Genomic DNA, 22394 nt, shown 5'->3' with positions numbered 1-22394 from the left:
TCTTTGCAAAGTACTAAGCAGAGGTAAAAACTCTTTACTGAGTTTCCCCCTCTGTGGCTCCCTCTGCTGGGTCTAGGTATCTCCCTCTCACTAGATCCTCTCAGTTTGTGGGTCTCTGTAAATACCCCATAATATTATAAATAGAAACTGAAGAGCACTCATTATCTGCTATGATTATTAAATTGTTATGTGCTTAGCTTTCTCTGAAAATATACAAAAACCTCAGCTTTCTTTGAAAATATACAAAAACTTCTCAAATTAAAAAAAAATTAATTAGGTTGCTTTATGTTTACACTCTTAATTTTTTCCTTGGTCAGTGGGCCTTCAAGGAAAAAGACTTTATTTATCTGCTCCCTAATTTACTCCATCAGCTTCCTTATCAATATTTTTCTTAGAAATACTGCAAAGCTGAATTAATTACAAACTTAAACCAGAGCCTCCACTTTAAAAATGTATTCGAAATTATAGCCACACAGTTGCAATATATTTCAACGCAAAGACAAAATTCAGCTGATATTGCAAACTATTTCTAGCAATTGGTATTTTGTGGTATTTTTAGGTACAGAAAAAGAAAGCAATGGGACAGGAGTTGGAAGGTAGAAGCAACACTTGAAGTAAAAATGTAGCAGTTATGTGAGAGAGGCTTAAACATCTTTTATTTTACACCCATGAAGTCACAATCTGCCACCCTGTTGAATGGCACATATAGAGTGGTGTAGACTGAAGACAGGAGGTTCTGCAAAGTTGAGTACCAGACCTGGACAAATGCCATAATGTCAGGGAGAGTACTCCCTTGCCAGGGGCTTCAGGAATCAAAAAGAGCTCTTATCACCTGAATGTTAATGATAAAATCTGGCAAGAGCATTTCCCTGTCTACCACAGGGAGGAGAATGTCTATAATGAATTCTATACTTGTGCTCAGTAGTGGTGAATGCTCTGGACAGTCCTAGGTTGGGCTGTGCTAGGGGTGAAACAGAAGTTTTTGCCACCACTAAATTTAAACTTACTAAAACCAGAGAGTACACCCTTGCTAAACATAGTTCTATCTTACATGACACAGAGAAAAACCACCCAGTTAATTTTTTAAATTATAAACTTGACCAAACCACATCAGATAACTATAAATACTTGAGTTGTATTTCAGTTTGTAAAGACAGAAAGCTGGCATTTTAACTTCAATCTAATTGTTACTATTAATAACATAGTCAATCTTATATAATACCAAATGCTTTAATTTTCCAAGGGCTAAGAGATCATCTTTTCCTTTATGACTTAATAAAATATAAATAAAAAATTTCGTGAGTCCACTTAAAAGCATTTATCAAGATATTCTCCTAATGTTAGGGAAAAGTTTCTTCTACTATGGCACATCATTTCTTGTTTGCCCATAATGAAATGATTCCATCACTACCTTTAGGCAGGTGGACATTAATACTAATATTGTGGCCAGTTAGTTATCCATGTTAGGGAGCTTTAATAACTCTTTAATAATAATAGCTTCTAAAGGTCTAATAGAATATTTGTGTAACCAAAGATGGTGTCTCTTATCAGTTAAAAACAATTCAAACAGTCAATGATCAGAATTTTTTTCTCCTTAAGGTACATGATATCTTGTGTCCTTAAAACAAAAAGTTGAGATGAAGACGATAAGGATAAAGATGATTTTTACCATTCTCCAATTTTGGTTATTGATAAAATAATGACTTTACTACCTTCATCTAGTAAGATGAATCTAATAGGAAAATCACAGGCTGAAGTATCAAGAATTCAATATGCTTCCCAACTGGGAAAAACCCCCAAACAGACGATATTTAAAATACATATGTAGTATCTAGATAAAAAAAAAAAAAAATACAGAAGGCAAGGCAGTCTCTGTCTCTGTATTCAAAACAATATTTTGACATGTATTGCTAAATAGTTTGTTAATATGAAAATCTAAACAGTATAATGCATGACTCTGTAAAGTCATGCATATGGCCAAATGAACATAATTGATTCCATTTCATAAATATAATGAGGAAACGGACTGGTCACCTGTGGAATCATCAGGGGTCCATGGATGATTTCTAGCAGGCTTTTCCGAGGTTGGTCCTGAGGTAGTGATCATTCTGACACTGGGACTGGATGACCTACTGCTCACCTACAGGAAGAAGTGACAGGAGAAACAAAATGTGATTTTTTTGGTTAAAAAAGATGACAAGAGAACGTTTCCATTAAAAGGCAAAGAACATACTTAGAGATCCCCCAAAAAACTCTTGTAAACAACAAAATATATCCTCTTTTATATGTATGTAAAAATTTATATGCACTCACACATGGTACCTCTTAAAAACTGATGAATTCGCAAGAAACTAAGAAATACTCTGAGATTAGAAACAAAACAAGATCAGGAAACCAGCAAGTGCTTAAGCTGACAGCCCTGGGAATTTCAACTGAAACATCAATGGCCTAGACCTACTGTTTTCACAGCCTGCTGCACTCAGAGGAATGGACCATAAAGGCTTGGGCCTTTGTAGGATGGAAGTAAGACTGAAGAAATCTCTGCTTAAAGCTAACTCAGCAAAGGCTTCACTCTCAGAGAAAAGGTCACACAACTAGGAAAAAAAAATCTGTTCTACAAAAGCAGACAGCAAATCAATTTGTCTCTCTTGGGTTAGTGGCTCTGGGTGGAAGGGAGAAATGTATTAACTGTGGATCCACAAAAAATTCCCAGATTGGATGCAGGTTACAACAAATTCCAACCACAACAAATCCCAAGCATAAGAAATAGGAGGAAGCTCAGAAACAGTTCAACATAGAACGTATACATTCAAATTCTAGGAAACAATAGGAGACAGAAAAGGCAGCCAGAAGAAAGCAGAACAATGTCTTCAAGGTACTGAAATAAAATAACTGCCAGTCTAGAATTGTCTAGCCAACAAAATTTGAAGAACGAGGCCAAAATAACATTCTTAGGTGGGCAAAAACTGAGTTTCCTTTCCATACATTCTTACCACAGAAATTTTTCCAGCATGTATTTTTGGAAGAATAAAAATTTTACTTGATGGAAGGATCAAGATGGAATAAAGAATAGTGATAAATAGGGAAATAAATCTACATACTGAAAATATGCAGTGATGGAAACAGTAAATTTATAGAACTACCAAACAAACAAGATGGTACCAAAATTATAAATAACAATAGCATAAGCATGAAGAGCACTGATTTTAAAATCCTTGTATTGTTCAGGATGAGGGTACAGATCTTTACTAGGTTGGGCATGAATGTTAAAATTTAAAAGGCATTTATTAGAGTAGTAATATATAACTCCCAAACCAGAAATAAAACAATAGAATGGGAAATTTATCCAATTCAAAAGAAAGCTGGACAGGAAAGAGAAAGGAAAGCATGAGAGCGAACTTGTCAGTAACTACAATAAACGTAAAAGGATTAAACTCTCTAGTTATTTTTTAAAAATCAGATTGTCAGGCTGAATTAAATGCAACTTATAAGAGACATATCTAATTCACAGAGAGAGAAAACAGAAAGCTAAAGGATAAAAAAAGATAACCAGGCAAAAACTACCCAATATGAAGTATCTATATTAATATTAGAGGGAATATGTTTTAGAGTCCAAAAAATTACCAGAGAAAAGGATAAGTGGTTGAATTCAGAATACAACAATTCAAAATTTATTTTTTAATTTTTTAATTTTTTTTTTTTGTAGACATGGGCCTTACTATGTTCACCAGGCTTCTCTCAACCTCCTAGCCCCAAGTAACCCTCTTGCCTCAGTTTCTCAAAATGCTGGGATTATAGGCATGAGCCACTGTGCCTGGCCTATGATTCAAAATTTATATGCTGTACATACAAATAGATAAATCAAACTCCTGGGCTCAAGCGATCCTCCCATCTCAGCCTCCCAGCAGCTGGGACTAGAGGCATACACCACTGTGCCCAGCTAATTTTGAATTTTTTTTGTAGTGCCATGGTCTTGCCATGTTCTGAGGCTGGTCTTGACTTCCTGGCCTCAAGTGATCTCCCTCCTCAGCTTCCCAAGCACTGGGATTGCAGGCATAAGCTACTGTGCCTGGCCAACAATTCAAAATTTATATGCTGTACAATACAAATAGATAAACTAAAAAAACTCAAGGATGCATCCTCAAACTCGTAGGCTCAAGTGATCCTCCTGCCTTAGCCTCCTGAGTAGCTGGAACTACAATTGGATGCCATTGCACTTGGCTAATTTCTAAATTTTCTGTAGAGATGGGATATCGCTACATTGTCCAGGCTGGTTGTGATCTACTGGCTTCAAGCAATCTTCCCCATGGCCTCCCAAAGTGCTGGGATTATAGGTGTGAGCACTTGTGCCTAGCCCTGCACTAAGATATTTTAATATTCCTCTGTAAATTATATAAAAGGATTCGAAAAAACAAAACACATACACAGTAAAACTTGAACTCCATAAAACACAAGTGAAATGCCAGATAGAGGTGAAGGGGGGAGGAAGGTAGCAAATCACACTGCCATGTGTGTACCTATGCAACAATCTTGCATGTTCTTCACATGTACCCCAAAACCTAAAATGCAATAAAAAAAAAAAAAAACCCACAAGCGTGATCTAAACATAAGTGACTTTATGCCTAGCAAATGAAGAATATATCTTCTTTATAAGCATTCATGGGACACTGATGAAAACTGATTATGTACTAAGCTGTAAGCAAATCTCAAAAAAGTTAAAAAAATTCAATATCATATAAACTATAATTTTATTATTTTTTTGTACTGATTTCAAAACCTTTAAAAATCTTTTGTCTTGAAAAACACTTCTAAATAGCTCATTGGTCAAAGAAAAAAGAGAAGAGGAACATTAGAAAATGCTTGAACCGAATTTTAACATGAATCATGCTAACACCTGGTGATGTAATTAAAAGAGCACCTAAAGGAAAATATTTATTTCTAAATACATATGTGAAAGAACCAGAAGCACTGACAGTTTATAAGCAAGGGATCTAACTTAGTTAAAATAATTTGCCTCTCAAAATGAAGATAGTATTTTAAAATCAGAGACAATACTATAAAAATGAACAAATTCTTAAGAAAATAAATTTCAAAAATTCCTATACATTATAGAAAACACCAAGCACAGTGGGTTTTATAGATAAATTCTATCAAATATTCAAGAAAAGGATTTTTCCAATCTTAAATTATCCTAAAAAAAGGAAGAAGAAACTTTCTGACTCATTCTGTGAAGGCAGTAAAACTTGTCCAAAATATAAGGACAGTGTGAGAAAGAAACTGAACCTCACTTATAAAAATAGACACAAAAGTCAAAATTCCTAAAAATTATATTAGCAAATATAATGTGGCAGTGTAGAAGCAATAAAAATCATTTAAAAAGTTTATCCAACTTTTCAAATGACTGCACAGGTCACTTATTTGACATTAGGATATTCCATTAATACAATTCATCATATCGATGGATTAAAGGAGAAAACCTCAACAGACACAGAAAAAGCGTTTGACAAAATTTAACATCTAGTTATAAAAAGTACACTTAACAAACTTAAATTCCATGTATGAAAAGAGAATTACTTATTTATTTATTCATTTACTCATTCATTCATTTATTTATTTTGACACGGGGTCTTGTTCTGTTGCCCAGGCTGGTATGCAATGTCACAAACACAGCTCACTGCAGCCTTGACCTCCTGAGCTCAAGTAATCCTCCCACCTCAGCCTCCTGAGTAGCTGGAACCACAGGCTCATGGCACCATGCACAGCTAATTTAAAAAAATATTTGCGTAGAGACGGGGTCTCGCCCATGCTGCGCAGGCTGGTCTCGAACTCCTGGGCTCAGGCGATCCTCCTGCCTCAGCCTCCCAAAGTGCTGGGATTACAGGTGTGAGCCACTGTGCCCAGTGGGAATAGAATTTCTTAATCAGATAAAAGTTATTTATGATGTCTAGAAACATGATATATGACAGAACTTGGCCCTGAGGGCTGGTGGGAGAATGACAGCGAAGGCCACAGGTAAGGAACACATAGGACCAACCCTCACTGGGATTGCTAATGTTCCATTCCTTAAGTTGGGTGGTGGAACCATGAGTGTTCATTTTATTATTTTTATAACTTACACATTATCTATGTATTCTTGTCTACATATTAACATTTCATATATTAAAAATTTTCAAAGGATACAGAAACTAAAATGAATTCCATAAAGACTTTTTAAAAAACACCCTTTTTTCTTGATGTGTTTGTTACTGAGTACCAAAGAGGAGACTAAGAAAAGGACATGGAATTATAGAAAATAAAACATGGAAAAAAATTTCATGAAGAATCTTATGTCTAGCTTTAACATATATACAAACACTCAAATTCAAGACTGCATGTAAAATGAAATGCAATACAAAAGTATCCTTGAGTAGACTTTATTGCATATGAGTTTTAATTATGCTGTAATGTCTGCTTTAGATCACTTCAACCTCTCTTTATCTGGAGAGGGGTTGGGGCTGGGTTAAGAATGTGATGAGAAGTGTTCCATACAGTGCTAAAATTCTATGATTTTAGGCCCTGAAAACCCATAATAGATACAGGCTAATAAATAGAGAGGTACTTTGTTTTCCTCCCATTTCTGTTTTATTTAAAATAAAAGATTTTTAACTTTTATGGTTACATAATAGGTATATATTTTTGGGCACATGAGATGTTTTGACATAGGCATGCAATGCATAATAATCATATCATGGAAAATGGGATATCCATCCCCTCAAACATGTATCCTTTGTGTTACAAACAATCTAATTATACTTTTAGTGAAAGGTACTTTCATAACAACTTCAGAGAAAAAAAATCATAAAATAGCTTTGAGGGAAAACTGATGAAATAACAACTTTCATCTTGGTTACCCACTGAAATTGCTTCAGAAATTCCAAAAAGCTTTTCTACAGCGTAACCAATTTTTAACTCCACATAAGATTACTCATTCTGTTCTGTTCTTCTCTTTGTTAATCCTTCTCCACCCTGTAAGGCCTAGCTCAGGTTTCCTTCTACATTATGTGGTCATTCTTGCCACTTCTTTGGTTGTTTGTGCACAAGGTCAGACCCTGTGTTTGCCGACAAGGAGTGCCTGAGTGTACTGCAGGCCAAATGTTCATTTACTGACTGTTACTGAATCAATTCTGAAATTCTCACTCTGGCATTCATGACTCTTCATTGACAGGTTTACCATGCTCATCCAGATTTTCTCTCCTCCTACAATTCCTCACGCCTCTGTTTCCCTTGCAGTTTTTTAATCCTGACCTTGTATTTACCCAAAGATAATATGGTGTGGGGCACAGGGCAAGTATAAAACTAAACCAGCTAAAATTACTGCTTTTGTAGTTCAAAACTCAGGAACTTCACATGTTTCAGTCTAATACTTTGAAGACCTGGGGTTATGTCTCCATTCTGCCACTTATAGCTGTGTGAACTTGTGTAAATAACTCAGCCTCTCTGAGACTTAGGTTTCTCATGAATAAAGTGTGAATGAGAAAAAGTAGTAATAGTAAGAAGTTGGCTGTTGGAGACAAGACAGCCCAGAGTTTGATTGTGCTCTGCCATTTCTAACTAGTGCAGCTTTAGGTAACTTATTTAACCTCTAAGACTCAACAGGAAAATAAGAACAGTATTGCCTATCTCATCAGATTATAAAAATTGAGTGAAATGATGTATATGAAATGTCTTGACACAAGATTTTTTTCTTCTTTGAATTGTGGTTGTATAGTCAGTTACTACTTCAACTGGTGTCTGAAATTCTTTCATATTACTCTCAAAGTTTTGATTTCTCTTCAAAAGTATTATAACTTAAGAGACCATGTGTACTTTTATATTGCACTTCCCAGGATCTGGGAAATTGCTGAACATATAATAACCACATAATAGATACTCACTGAATAAAATGACAACACAAGCTATTGGCACTCAGATACAAGATTGGTGCTTAAGCTTACCTTCCTTTAGTATATAAGAATAACAACAACACATACCAAAGAAAACCAGTGATGAAATGTTTAACTCTTACTTTTAGGATAATTTTACCCTTGATAAACCAAGTATAGATATTATGAAATTATTTCTGAGTCTTTTTAAGTTTTGACTGAAAGCAAGTACATGAATTTGTCCATAGTTATAATTGCTATTGAAAATCAAAAGCATTTTTTCTTAAAAGTGGTGGCAGACCAGGGTTTCAGAGTCAGTATAATGCTAACCACATTTTAAAAAGAAAAACAGGTATGTTTGTGACAGGTGAGAATCAAGATCAGTTGTAAGAAATAAACAAGATATGATAGAAGTAGTAATTAGGTTTTCAAAATATAAGAATGGATTTTGTATATTAAAGAAAGAGGTCACTGATCATTTAAAATATTAAATAAGTTGGACCTAATACGAATTTTATAGTACTCCTTAAGTTTAAATTTTTCGCAAAATGATTCTTTGCTACATGTTCTTTTCACCTTCTACTTTCCAGGAAACTCTTAGTGCCTCCTGTGCATGCCTGTTTGTCCCATTTATAATTTCCAACAGCTATGAAACTAAGAAATGTAAGATTCACACTTTTAGTTCAGGTTTCAAAACTGTCTTTAGACCAGCATAGAGTTAGATTTAAATCCATAAACTAATAAATAAATAAATCTTTATATTTTAAGAAATGTGTATCTCAATAAATAACAATATGCTAATATGTTTGTATAAAAAAACTAAGGAAATATTTAAAAACAAAGCATAACTGTATTTTCTGAATATGGAATAATACAAGGCAAATAAGAGGAACAGGTAATGTTTGACAATTAACCAAAAAAACCTCACACTAGTCTTGTGGCTAAATTTATGTTACTGCTGGTAACCAACTACTGAAGAAGTTTTTATAGTAGCTATTTTTTAAAATCACTGGTAAAGTTCTGAGAGCCACAAATGCTCTCAAACCATTAAAACTCTTTTAAGTTGGTCCCTCCTTTAAGACATTTGTAATTACTTATTCTATTCCTGCATTAGCTGCACAGTTTAAGAGATATAGGCAAACGACTAACCAAAAGGATTGGATATGAAAGTGGTTACAAGAATACAGAAATGTGACACAGCAATTTAAAGCAGCAGATAAATACTAAGCCATATTTAAACCGCAGATGCAGATTACCACCAGTAGACATGAACCAGAACTGGCTTTTGATCATAACTTTATCCCTATATTTATAAAAAGGAATTGGAAGTTATTTTACAGACAAAAATAAGGCTCAGCTTTTAATGTCTTACCTGAAAGACTGGGAAAATACTTTTATGAGTCAAGAATTTACGCCCAGCGTTATTATTTAGACTGACATTTAAAAGCTATTTAATACCCTCAGAAATCTTAGTAGCTAAAATTATACAAGCACAAAATACAGAGATTAAATGCTGACTTACATGATACTCTTGCTAAAGTAACATCACAATAATATAAATATTTTTAAAATGAGTATAAGTTGGTAATGTGGATTTACATGGGTACTTTATTATAGTAGTCACAGATAAGCAAATCTATACATGAAGGTTGTATTGAAAACATTCTAATCTAAAGGTCTGTAAGCTTGATCTAATTTTGGCTTCACTATAGTTTTTCACAGGGAAATTACAGAATTTTATTATTCTTACATGGTCTTCTACAATAGAAAGGTATCTATTCTCCAGTAGAGGCCAGGCGTAGTGGCTCATGACTGTAATCCTAGCAGCACTTTGGGAGGCTGAGGCAGGCGGATCACTTGAGGCCAGGAGTTCAAGACCAGCCTGGGCAACATGGTGAAACCCTGTCTCTACTAAAAGTACAAAAAAAGTTAGCTGGGTGTGGTGGCACACACCTGTAATTCCAGCTACTCGGGAGGCTGACGTGGAGGGATCACTGCAACCCAGGAGGCAGGGGTTGCAATGAGCTGAGATCACACTACTGCCCTCCAGCCTGGATGACAGAGCTAGACTCTGTCTTGAGGAAAAAAAAAAAAAAAAAGGTATACTATGAAAAAGGAATTGTTCTTCAAAATTACTATATAAGTTTCTGACTTAGAGTTTAACAGAATATTTACTTACACTAAAGGATGTGCAGGATGAACATGGACAATAGTAGTATAATAAATCACATCCCTTAAATAAATAATAATGTATATTAACATTACTCAATATGTTGTAAGAGACCTTTAAAGCAAATACTTTCCACAATCCTTGACACACAAGGTTTCCTTACGATGCAGAAAGAATGCTGGCAGATTTTACTTCTTTCCAAGTGCTATTTTCCTTTTATTTCTGGATGGTAAGACACTAACATGAGAGCAAGGAAGTGGTAAAAAAGCCCTGTGAGGCACACTATGGAGAGACTGGAATACAATAGGGTTCAGTATCTACTGTGTGCCTGGTACTTTCACATTTGTTAAGAACTCTGAGAGGTGGGTGTTATGGTCCCTATTTGCAGATAAGGTTGCTGAAGCTCAGGGAAATTAGGGAACTTGCCCAAAGTCACATATTTGATGTGTAAAAGTAGATTATAAAGTCCATATGGAAATATAATATGTCCACTTCTCTAATCACAATTGTATCATCTTGCAGTCATAATTTTCATTGACTGTAGCCCAAAGAGGATTCTTGAATATAGATCTATACTGAATACAATTCCAGAAAGAGTATTCAGGCATTTATAAGAATGTATATGGTTTTAGTAAAACACAGAATGGCTCACCCAGGTGTATAAAACATAAATTTGTACAGTCATCAGTAGAAATTTATTATCAAGATAGGTTAACCTTGCTCAGTGACATAACAACAACTACAATTCATCATCACTTCACAACTATTTACATAATTAACAACAATGCAGACTATCAGAAGCCAAAATACTTAAATGTAAGAGATCTAGGGTTACAACAGCATGCCTTACATCTAGTTTCAAATGCAAGATGGAATGATTAGAGTTTGTGTGCTTTGGAATGGATTCAAAACCTGGTCATAGCAATTACTGGCAGTATAAGGAAGTAAGAGACTTGGGGCAGTTTCTCTCATCCTCAGTTTACCTGGCTGCAAATGAGGTCAAAGAAGTACTAACTTCGCAGGATTAAGATTTTGATAACAGGATTAAGATTTTGATAATGTATACTAAGGGCCTATCTGGCACAAAGTCAGTGCACAATAAATGGAAGCTGTTATTACTGTAGCTCTCTACTTCATTTGTGCATAAGTCTGATCTCTCCAAATGAGGTCCTTGGGGACTAGGCTTTATTGGTATTGACAAAGCCCTCTAGCCAAAGACTGCCAGGAACACATCAATTGTGGAAAGAGTTGGGTCTAATATTTACTGCAGTGAAGGAGAATGCTTATCATGGGGCACCACGGGGTGTCCCAATAAGACGGTTTTAGAAAATGAATGTTATTATAGGATTTAGGCTTTGGTTGAGCAATTTTGGGGAAACTTTAAGGAACGAGGGGTTCACTCCAGATTGGCTGCTGTCAGAAAGCAAGGGCAATTCCACAGGGAGCGCAGTCCAGAGTGAGGACCAAGCTGTACTTGGTAAAGAAGTAGCAGTCATTCTTAATAGCTGGGAGAGGACAATGTTAGGTATTTTGTGGGTGGCACAGTGACCTTGTTTTCGTCTGTGCTTAGAAAACATTCCAAAGTAGTCTTGTTTTGTCTCCTTTTATCATGGTCTCAGCATTATCTTGTTCAATGTTGGTGTTCTGAGAGATTATGCCCAATAAGACAGTAACATGGTATAGCTGTGTTCGTCAGCTGTGGGAGTAAGGCCAGCTTCTAACAACAGTGAGGCCACAGTGTCAAACCAGTTTCTGGATGTCAGGGACTGCTTTTTTCTTTCTCAGTATCTTTTCAAAGCTTCTAGGAAGTCATATCTATTGAGTGTTTAAAAACCTTCCTGAATTAGTGACAAACCATGTTTAAAAGTGCGTTGTATGTTGTAAGAATGCAATCTTTTACACCTATACTTGTATCATTACTTTTAATTAAGAAGCTTGCTTCATTTACTATTCCTCTCAAATGGATGGCAGCAGAAAAACAACCAATTTAATTTCAGTTTACAGATGGAAATTCTAAGTGATTTTGCTAAAATTATGTTTTGAGTTAAGAGCCACAGTACAATCAGTTTACTTTCCTCTACAAGTTATTAAATTTTATTAGGAAGTTCTCTCTCTCCTCTGATAATTGCTCTCTTTCAGTGGGCCAGATTCTTTTCTTCATGCATTTCCATGACCAGGAAAAAAAAATCAAGTCTGAGCATCTGCCTAATCACGCTTAGCCAGACTTCAAAAAGGATGACACCTCCGAATTTTGAAAACACATACTGTGAATACTTTTCTTCCTCAAATAAATATTATCTTTGTGAGTAATTAAAAAGATTTAATGGTCACTTACCACATACTTTTTGGGGAGAAATGTTTTCATAGTACATTAGGATTACTATTTGCCACTCTCACGCCAAGCTGAACATTGGGCATTTTAAGGTTATAGCACTTAATTTTGAAAGAGTGGATCAGTTTTAAAATGTGGCTACACAATGGTTATATATCACCTGTTTCAGAACAAGTTTTTTTTTTTTTTTTAAATTGCATTTTAGGTTTTGGGGTACATGTGAAGAACATGCAAGACTGTTGCATAAGTACACGCATGGCAGTGTCAGAACAAGTTTTACTGCCATATCAAACTCTCCCTCACCCCAAATTTTTCAGAGTGGTCTATGACAATTCACACAAGGGACTGTCTCACAACCATAGCTGACCTCAGTTCCAGTGCTTTACTACCTGAAGGTATTATGAATTAAAAGGATAACAAACAAAATCTCAAATAATGTGGAACTTGTGAAGAAATAAGTAAGACTTGGTGTGGGAAGATCAGTCCTGAATTATGGCAACACTTTTATTCTAGGTTCTACACAAAAGCTTTCAAACTAGGAGCTGCTCCTGACATGTCTTAGGGCAAGCTTCTCATTCCTAGTCAAACACTTGGCTAGAAGTTCTCATAACTGGAATATCAATGGCAATAGTAAACAGAGTTTAAAAGGCTGAGCTCATCAAGCCTCCAAAGAATCAAAGCAAAGAGCAGATGTCAAACTATTTGTTACTGTATGGGCTGATTAAAACTTTTAAGTATTTGAGGGGGAGAAAAATGGGAAACTTCAGCCAAAAGTTCTGGGGTCTTACAAAAACAGATATACTGAAAAAAAAAACTATCATTAAATAATGAAATTGAGATTTAGAGTCACTAGTATCTCAAGACATAATGTGTCTGTATGTATATTTTATGTATATATGTGTTTATAGGGATTTAAGTTTGTGAAATAAACATATTTCCAGATATAAATGAAGATCAAAGCTATTCACCACATAAATATTTGAAGTGGGTTTTGTTAAGTTGGTTAAATTGATGGATATAAAAGGTTTTCTTATTAATGACTACAAAGAATCTCCAAAATTTAAAGTACATTATAAAAATGATATAATAAAACATCTTTTTAGGATGACAAGTACTAATACATATTACCATAAATTACATCAAATTGTTTATATGAATGCTAAAATTTTGTAAGAATAGGGATCATGATATAATTTCATTACTTAATAATTTAATTACCTCCATGCTGTTCTCATAAAATTTATTTTTGTACAGCTGAAAACAAACACTTCATAATCCTCAGTTTACAGAATATATAATAAATTATGTATGTCAAGCATATTAATCTGAATAATACAGAAAAAACAATGACTGAGCTACTTTTATATATCTGGTTGGTTAAAACTCTGCACTAATCAGTAACAGCTTAAATTATAACACTGTTTGCATCATCTGCAAAGAAGCAGTGATAAAGAGACAATGGGAATTTAGAGGAGGATCCAGAAATATAAACAATGAAACCTCAACAACTGGAATAGAAGCCTTTTGAGAGTTTACGCATTTGCTTAGTAAATGTTATCTTAAGGATATTTGACAAAAATATTAATCCAGTGGATATGCCAAGTTAAAGGATGTTAGAGTTCTCCAGGTATACCAATGCCCTATGTGACCCCAGAGGAGTAGCATCTTATTGGGGAAATGCTTATTAGCCTCATTAGCAAAAAGGAGACACGCTAATGATTCACTTTAAAGGACACTTCAATGATAAACTGATAATTGTAAAATTGAATACTTGCTTATTAAAACATATATAAAAACCATATAACATATATACAGTGCTAATGAACTATTTACTTTTCCATGGTGTTTAATAAGCCTACTTTCATAAATTGTATTTCAAGGTAAATTAACAATGGCAACTATGTTTTTTTCCCACTAAGTGTTTTAAGTTCAGGCGCAATGAACTTCTCTATCACAACTTTAGGTCAACTCATAAAACCAATTTGCAGAGTACATTACAGTTAATTCTTGATTTCTGCCTAGTATTCTTCAAAGACAGAACAGTTGAGTGTTGTCTTACCTGACCAGGTTCTGTTCCAGTTACAGTCAAGTCTTGGACGGATCTACGTCTTGGCTGTCCGTTGCCTTTAAAAAGAAGAAAAAAAGTGAACTACTAAAATCTATTTAAACAGACAATACTGGTGTAATTGCTACAGCAGAAAGTTGGAATTTGTTGCTCCTTGGATCTATACAAAATGTTTGTGGGGAAAAAAAGTGAGTTTATTGCTAAGATTAAAAAAAAAAAAAAAAAAAAAGAAGAGGAGAAAGATGTAAAGAAACGAAGAGAAACAGCTGCAGTATTTTAACTCAAAAGTTGCTGGCCTACCACAGAGTATGTCCTAATACAACAACCACTCCTACCACATGAATAGCTGCTGAATTCTCTTCCACCATCTTCTGTCATGTGTTTAAATAGATGAATGCTTGGGGGCTGGGGCTGATGATGGCATCTATTTCAAGGGCCTTACGTTACAGTTTTTACAGCAAGACAGCTAGCAGGTTGTTAAGACATAACTGACTTTAACTGGCAGCAATACCTTGTTCATTTCAGAACCTAAAAGATGCTTAGGCTTAAATTTGTTATACTGAGTCACGCTTACTTAATCCCCATTAGTTTGTGTCAGAATCTAGTAATTTATTATTTGTGAATAACAACTCTTAATTTCCTGCTGGATGTTGATAACTGTCACTCTGTTCTCAAGTATACAGGTTGTTGAAATAGGCTATTTTGTTAACTCTGCTTTAGAAACTTCTATGCTAATAATTAATTAAAAAAATCAATTTATGAAAGAACTCTACACATATGAGTCCTCAGCAAAACAATGAATTGAGCAATAGCTTCACTCAGCACTTTCATTTGGGAATAAGATTGTTTATGCAGTATCTTCTAACATGAGAGATCAGCTGTCTAATAGGAAACAACAAAATACTGAGTAACAGCTGATAAAATACTCAAAATTCTTTTGACTCTGAAAGCTGTATTATCTAATTTCTCAACTGGGGGGCAACACTTAGAACATGTACTCAGTCTAATAGTAGTTTTTTGATTAGTAGACAGAATTCATTCTTAAAATTTTTGATTTCCAGAATCTTTCGTATAAACGTCTTTTTAAAACCAATCAGCAATATAATTTAGTGCCTTAACCCACATGGCCCCATTATTATGCTGCAGATAAACTATGAGGACCTAACAATGGAATAAGAATGTTTAACACAGTAATATATGTGGGGAATATAAAAACTCAAATTTGTAACTCCTCTTGCAAATAAATGTAAGACATCATCACTTTTTTCCTTTTTAAGCTATGTTTTAGAATTCTTTGCATAATTTGAATTCACATTTACTTCAAATTTTATTTTATTCCAAAAGTTTCAACTTTTCATTACAAATTAAAACAACAAACTGTGCATTTATTGAATTAGACCCACTAGATTACTTTTATGAATACTTTCAACTACCCCTGTTTCCCCAGGGCAAAAAGGATCCCTACAACCATGACTAATAAGCAATTTTAGGCACATTTCATTCAACACACTCATTCTAAAATTAGCGGTGATGAGACAGGCTTGTAAAAGTGTCTGGAATTCTCTCTTCATATTAGCAACACAGCAACATTTGTGAATCTGAGGAACCACCCAACACATGTGTCTATAAACCACTACATCACCATTGCAATAACAACAAAAACTGAACTCAAATTTAGGTGGAAGGACAGGAGAAAAGGGAAGCAAAAACTTTTAAGGAAGGTAAGGTAAAGAAGAGCTGACAGTTAACAAATGCTGTAAAATGAGAAATCTTTAAGCTACTGCATGAGTCAAAGCAAGCAATATTAGGCAATGCATTTTAATTAGCACAACCACGGCAGAAACCATCTGGCAAATAGTTCAGACAAAGCAAAACAGGATTGCAATCAACAAATACTTGTTGCTCCAATATTAAATTTAAGTCATAATTTAGAAATATGAATATAAGAAAAATCAACCTCCTATTACTTCAAATGAAAATTACTGGGTGTGTTCTCAGTAAATTTGAAATGATTCTGAATTTTTTTGCAACTGACTACTAACTTAGACATTCACTTATTTTACATTTTTTGGTGCTTTGATATGTACATACCTATATTATACATGGTAGTGTAAATGAAAAAGTAGTAGAAATGAGGACAACATGATGTAAACAGATGCCTGATCAAGGAATCTGAAACCTGCATATGCTATCCTGAGTATTTCTTTCTGTAATGAATTCTGGAACATTCATGTCTTATAATAGAGAACAAATTACACTTTTTAGAATAACTTCTAAGAATACATCACACTGCTAGTGCATACTAAATCTGCACTCCTGCCTCCTGCAAAGAGAAAGCAACTTAGAGGGCAGTTCTGTTCTTTTCACAGTAATGTCATAAAGACAGAACCCACCTCTTCAAAAAAGCTGCTCTTTTAAGTACAACTGATTTCCTGAGCTGGTATTTAAAAGTCATCCCGGAGTTATCCCAGACAACTGGCTTAGGTCCCAGACAGCTACTCCTATAATTTTTCTTATCAGTTAAGTTCATAGTTTTTCTTGACTCACACTATTATTTTTCTACTTTTAAACTTCCTGAAGACTATCTTCATGTAAAAATCAACACATTTTCCTGGAGACCTCTCTTAGCCTAAATGTTAGAAATTTTGAGATTTGCAAGTTTTGAATATTATAAATTATGGGACACTGTTCTCTTCATGTGTAAAATACCCAAGATTTTAAAAATTGCATAGCATGATACAGTAGTATTACATTACTGCTTCATGGTAAACTGAACATGTAATTTAAAAATATATTTTCTCATTTAGGCTGCCAAAGTTTCATATTCTTATACTAATTTCAACAAATTCTGGTTCTTTCACTGGAAAGGCCCATCAGGTGGTTTATTTTCTTTCCAATAAATCAGCTTTATTAGGTTAGAGTTGAATTTTTTAGATTACAAAAAGGGATCTTGGTAGACTATACAATATGGCAGAAGGCCACCTAAATATTCATTATAAAGTCAGATTAACTTTCCTATTTAATTTGCCAAAAATACAGAATTTAATTGAAAGTGAGTATACACAGAAACTAGTATAGTACATCTTAATATAGTACCCCTTAGCCCCAGGATCCCTATCAAAGGCTTACAACTGCTAATGACACTATCTGTGCTAGGTAAGAACTTGCCAGATCTAGAAACGCTCAATTCTTTATCTCATTGCCTCTTCATATTGGTGTGGCAGTAGTTTAGGGGAAATATTTAATAATTTACATGCTTCCAGTTAAAGAAAGATTTACAAACATTAGTTATCAACCAGCTCTTGAACCAAAAACAGTATTAAAAAGTGATATTTTCATCCTGTTGGAGAAAGCAAAATCATGCTCAGGTATGCTTGAAAAGTATCTCTGCCTCTAGTTGTTTAAGTATTCTGTAAAGCCCTCCCCGCCTAGGTAATCTATTTGCCAATACCTGACATTTGAAACTTCTGAAGGAGGGCAACAACATACAAGTATCAGATGCCTAACTACCCATCTATTTTTCTGTTAAATAGTTTGGGCCTTTCTTCATTCTACTTATTCCAATTTACTACTTATCATACTCTTAGTAAAAAACCAATGTACAATAGAGCTAAATGTCCTTGACTGAAATTAAAAGCGAATATGCATTAAGTTTTTTTTCAGTTAAGAGATCTAAATGTGGCTGAAATCATAAGGACGCCTAGGTTATTTTTTAGCTTTAAGAAAGATATTACAAACAATAAATATCAATTAAGTTCAGGCTCTTCAGGAAACAAGGCAAAAATCGTATACATTTTAGTAAGATCTGACTCAAAAACATTTGTATATTCAATCTTCTTTTTCATATCCTTAAAAACAGTATGTGAATCCTCTTTGGTCAAGGCATTTTATTGCTCTCGAATGTTATGCCATATTATTTTAGGCTTAGAAATAACAAAAGGTATACTAAAGCAACACTGTTCAAGGTTGTCAAATTGAAGCACTTCAAGGCAATGCTCATCTACAGAATGGATTATTTTCAAGTACTTAAAATGATTTCAAGCATTATAATCTAATCTGAGCTAAGAAACAATTCAGAATTATCTATGATGATATAATGGCATTAAAAACTTTAATTTAGAAAACATTACTTTTGCATGTCACATTTGGAAAACTCATTTCACTTTATAAATCAAGTGGGTAAAACTATGTACTACAAATTTTATATCAGAGTAAAAGTGCAGAAGACTAATGTTTAATTAAATCTTTTATAAGAGATAAGTATATATGCATGTGACAGTATTTCTTCCCTAGATTTTAGAATGCATTATAATCATTGTTGATTTCCTTAAATGCTATAACTACTCACACAAAAAGACTGCAGAGCAGAACTGTCTATCTTCCATTGTTGATGCTACAAGCATGAAAAAAATTCACTTTATTATTATCTTACTCTACAGGTAAAACTGGAAAAGCTTGTTCTTCTTTTTTTGTAATATTTAGACATTCTACCTGTTCCTCTTTCACATTTGGATTTTTTTTTTTTTTTTTTTGAGACAGAGTCCTGTTTTGTTGCCAGCCACTAGGCTGGAGTGCAGTGGCGCAATCTTGGCTCACTGCAACCTCTGCATCCCGGATTCAAGCAATTCTTCTGCCTCAGCCTCCTGAGTAGCTGGGATTGACATTTGGATTTTTAAAAGAAATGTAAAATTTAGGTATTATTCTAACATCAGATGAACTGCATTTGAATGTATTATATAGTTTCACAATCACAATAATCTATTTCATTTGTGTATTTGAGATGAAGGTGGGTGAAAAATAGATTCTTGGACGCTTGAATAGTGACAAAAACAAAATATGGGAGAAAGTAAAGAAAATTCAAGCAAAACAAAATTCTGTGTTCTTACTGCCCTTACTAAATCCTATAATGAAAAAAATCTGGAAAAACTTCAAGCATCCAATAATCTGCCACCCTTTCCTTATTCTTCAAGTGTAAGTGTAACAAATTAGATGTACTGGCTGAAAGGAGAAAGGATATGCTTATTTAAACTCAAGTTTTAATAAAAAACATTTAAGAAAATCTATTTCTTTTCTCAAAGTCCTGTCCAACTTATCAGCATGCAAATGTATTAAAAAATATAGATCTGGTCTTCTTTCACCTATCCTGGTAGCCACTGATGGTTTTTGAAGTTGTATTGAAATTCTCTAAGAAAAATCTGACTGACTCTGATCCCAGGGCACAAGATGGCCGAGTAGGAGCAGCTCTGGATTGCAGCTCCCAGCAAGAGTGCAGAGGGTGGGTGGCTGCTGCATTTCCAGATGGATTTTTATTGCCCACAGACCAGGAGATTCCCGGGTGGAGGGGCCCCACGGGTCTCCAGCACAGCTGTTTCAGCCAGTGCGGCCGTTTCAGCCGGTGCAGCGGGTCTCTGCACAAAAAACACGGGTCCAGGTGCCATTTCAGCTGGCAACTGGAGCGCCTGGGAGACAGAGTTGCCCGTTCAACTGATAAAAAGGGGACTGAAATAGGGAGTCAGGCCAGGAGATTCCTGGGTGAAAAAGTGCCACGAGTCTCCAGTGTGGCTGTTTCAGCCAGCCCAGTGGATTGCCACCCAAAATCTCACACAAATACGGGCGACTTTTCAACTAGCAACTGCAACGCCTGGGAAACAAATTGCCCATTCAACTGGAAAAAAAGGGGACTGAAACAGGGAGCCAGGCCAGGAGATTCCCAGGCAAAAAAATGCCAGGAGCCCCCAGCGCAGCTGTTTCAGCTGGCGCAGCAGGTCCCCACACAAGAACTCACACAAATCCGGGCACCATTTCAACTGGTGACTGGAAAGCCTGGGAGAACAGAGTAGCCCATTTAACTGAAAAAGAAGGGGTCTGAGGTAGGGAGCCAGGTGATCAGGCATGGCCGGTCCCACCCACACAAAGAGAAGCAATCTGAAATGCTCTGGATAGAGAGTTTCCCAGCAAGCACAGCTGAAGCCGGGATGGTCCAGCTCTGTCGGGGAGGGGCGTCTGCCATTACCGAGGCAGCCCGCCACTGCCGAGGCAGTCTGCCATTACAGTGGTGTGCCGCAATTGCTGAGGCAGTTGTAACTATACCCCTATAAACAGGACTGCAGGGAAGTTCACAGAGCAGCTGGGCGGAGCCCACAGCAGCTCAGCAATGCCTCTGCTGGCAGACTGTGACTAGGCTGCCTCCTCACTGGGAAGGGCACCCCTGAAAAAAGGCAGCTGCAAGACAGAAACTTAGAAATAAAGCCCTACCTTCCCGGGACAGAGCACCTGGGGAAAAAAAGGCTGTTATGAGTTCTGCCGCAGCAGACTTAAACATACCTGCCCAGCAGCTCTGAATGGAACAACAGAGCTCAAAGGTTAGCACTTGAGCTCCTATAAAGGACAGACTGTCTCTTCAAGCAGCTCCCTGATCCCCATATATACAAAGAGTCACCTAGCTCAGACTGACATCTGGCAGGTACCTTTCTGGGACAAGATAGCAGAAGAAGAAACTGGCAGCAACCCTTACTGTTCTGCAGCCGCTGCAGGTCAGCCCCAGGCAAAGAGGGTCTGGAGTGGACCTCCAGCAGTCCTACAGCAGAGGGGCCTGAATGTCAGAAGGAAAACTAAGAAACAGAAAGAAGTAACTTCATCATCAACAAACAGGATGTCCACTCAGAGACCCCATCTGAAAGTTACCAACTACAAAGACCACAGGTAAATAAATCCAAGAAGATGGGAAGAAACCAGCGCAAAATGGATGAAAACACCCAAAACCAGAACACCTGGCCTCCTCCAAGAGATCACAACTCCTCACCAGTACAGGAACAAGGCTGGATGAAGAATGAGTCTGGTGAATTGACAGAAACAGGCTTCAGAGGGTGGGTAATAAGAAATGTCTCTGAGCTAAAAGAACATGTTCTAATCCAATGCAAAGAAACTAAGAACCTTGAAAAAAGGTTTGAAGAAATGCTAACGAGAATAAACAGGTTAGAGAAGAATATAAACCACTTGATGGAGCTGAAAAATGCAGCACAAGAAATTCGTGAAGCATACACAAATTTCAGTAGACGAACTGACCAAGCAGAAGGATATAAGAGGTAGAAGATCAACTCAATGAAATAAAACGAGAAGGCAAAATTAGAGAAAAAAGAAACAAACAAAGCCTCCAAGAAATATGGGATTATGTGAAAAGACCTAATCTACGTTTGATAGGTGTACCTGAATGTGACAGAGAGAATGAATCCAAGCTGGAAAACACTCTTCAGGATATTATCCAGGAAAACTTTACCAAACTAGCAAGGCAGGCCAGTATTCAACTCCAGGAAATACAGAAAACACCACAAAGATATTCCTCAAGAAGAGCAACCCCAAGGCACATAATCATCAGATTCACCAGAGCTGAAATGAGGGAGAAAATGCTAAGGGCAGCCAGAGAGGAAGGTCAGGTCACCCACAAAGGAAAGCCCATCAGACTCACAGTGGATCTCTCAGCAGAAACCCTACAAGCCAGAAGAGAGTGGGGGCCAATATTCAACATCCTTAAAGAAAAGAACTTTAAACCTAGGATTTCATATCCAGCCAAGCTAAGTTTTAAAAGCGAAGGAGAAATAAAATCCTTTACGAACCAGCAATTACTCAGAGAATTCATCACCACCAGGCCTGCTTTACCAGAGCTCCTGAAAGAAGCCCTAAACATAGAAAGGAATAAATACAGCCACTCCAAAAACATACCAAATGGTAAAAAGCATCGACACAATGAAGAAACAGCATCAACTAACAGGCAAAACAACCAGTTAGCATCAAAACAGCAGGATCAAATTCACATGTAACAATATTAACCCTAAATTAAATTAACCCTAAATGTAAATGGACTAAATGCTCCAATCAAAAGACACAGATTGGCAAATTGGATAAAAAACCAAAACCGACTGGTGTGCT

The 22394-nt window shown here is 35.8% G+C and overlaps 1 protein-coding gene across 4 annotated transcripts in view; it reads right to left on the bottom strand.

Moving 5' to 3' along the window:
- Window positions 1–22394, bottom strand: part of MAP3K7 (mitogen-activated protein kinase kinase kinase 7) — a 76304-nt gene that overhangs the window by 7924 nt on the left and 45986 nt on the right. For all 4 annotated transcript variants that reach the window (XM_032275236.1, XM_032275238.1, XM_032275237.1 and 1 more), the window contains 2 exons: window positions 14463–14527; window positions 2035–2140 (listed from right to left, as the gene is read on the bottom strand). In XM_032275236.1, coding sequence (XP_032131127.1) covers window positions 2035–2140; window positions 14463–14527 — 171 coding nt within the window. The remainder of the gene's footprint in view (window positions 1–2034; window positions 2141–14462; window positions 14528–22394) is intronic.

The sequence above is a fragment of the Sapajus apella genome, unplaced genomic scaffold (genome assembly GCF_009761245.1).
Source record: "Sapajus apella isolate SASKATOON/1434 unplaced genomic scaffold, GSC_monkey_1.0 scaffold6, whole genome shotgun sequence".
In the NCBI taxonomy this organism is placed as follows: Eukaryota; Metazoa; Chordata; class Mammalia; order Primates; family Cebidae; genus Sapajus; species Sapajus apella.
Note: the sequence above shows the minus strand (reverse complement) of the source record. Positions and strands in the feature narration are given on the sequence as shown.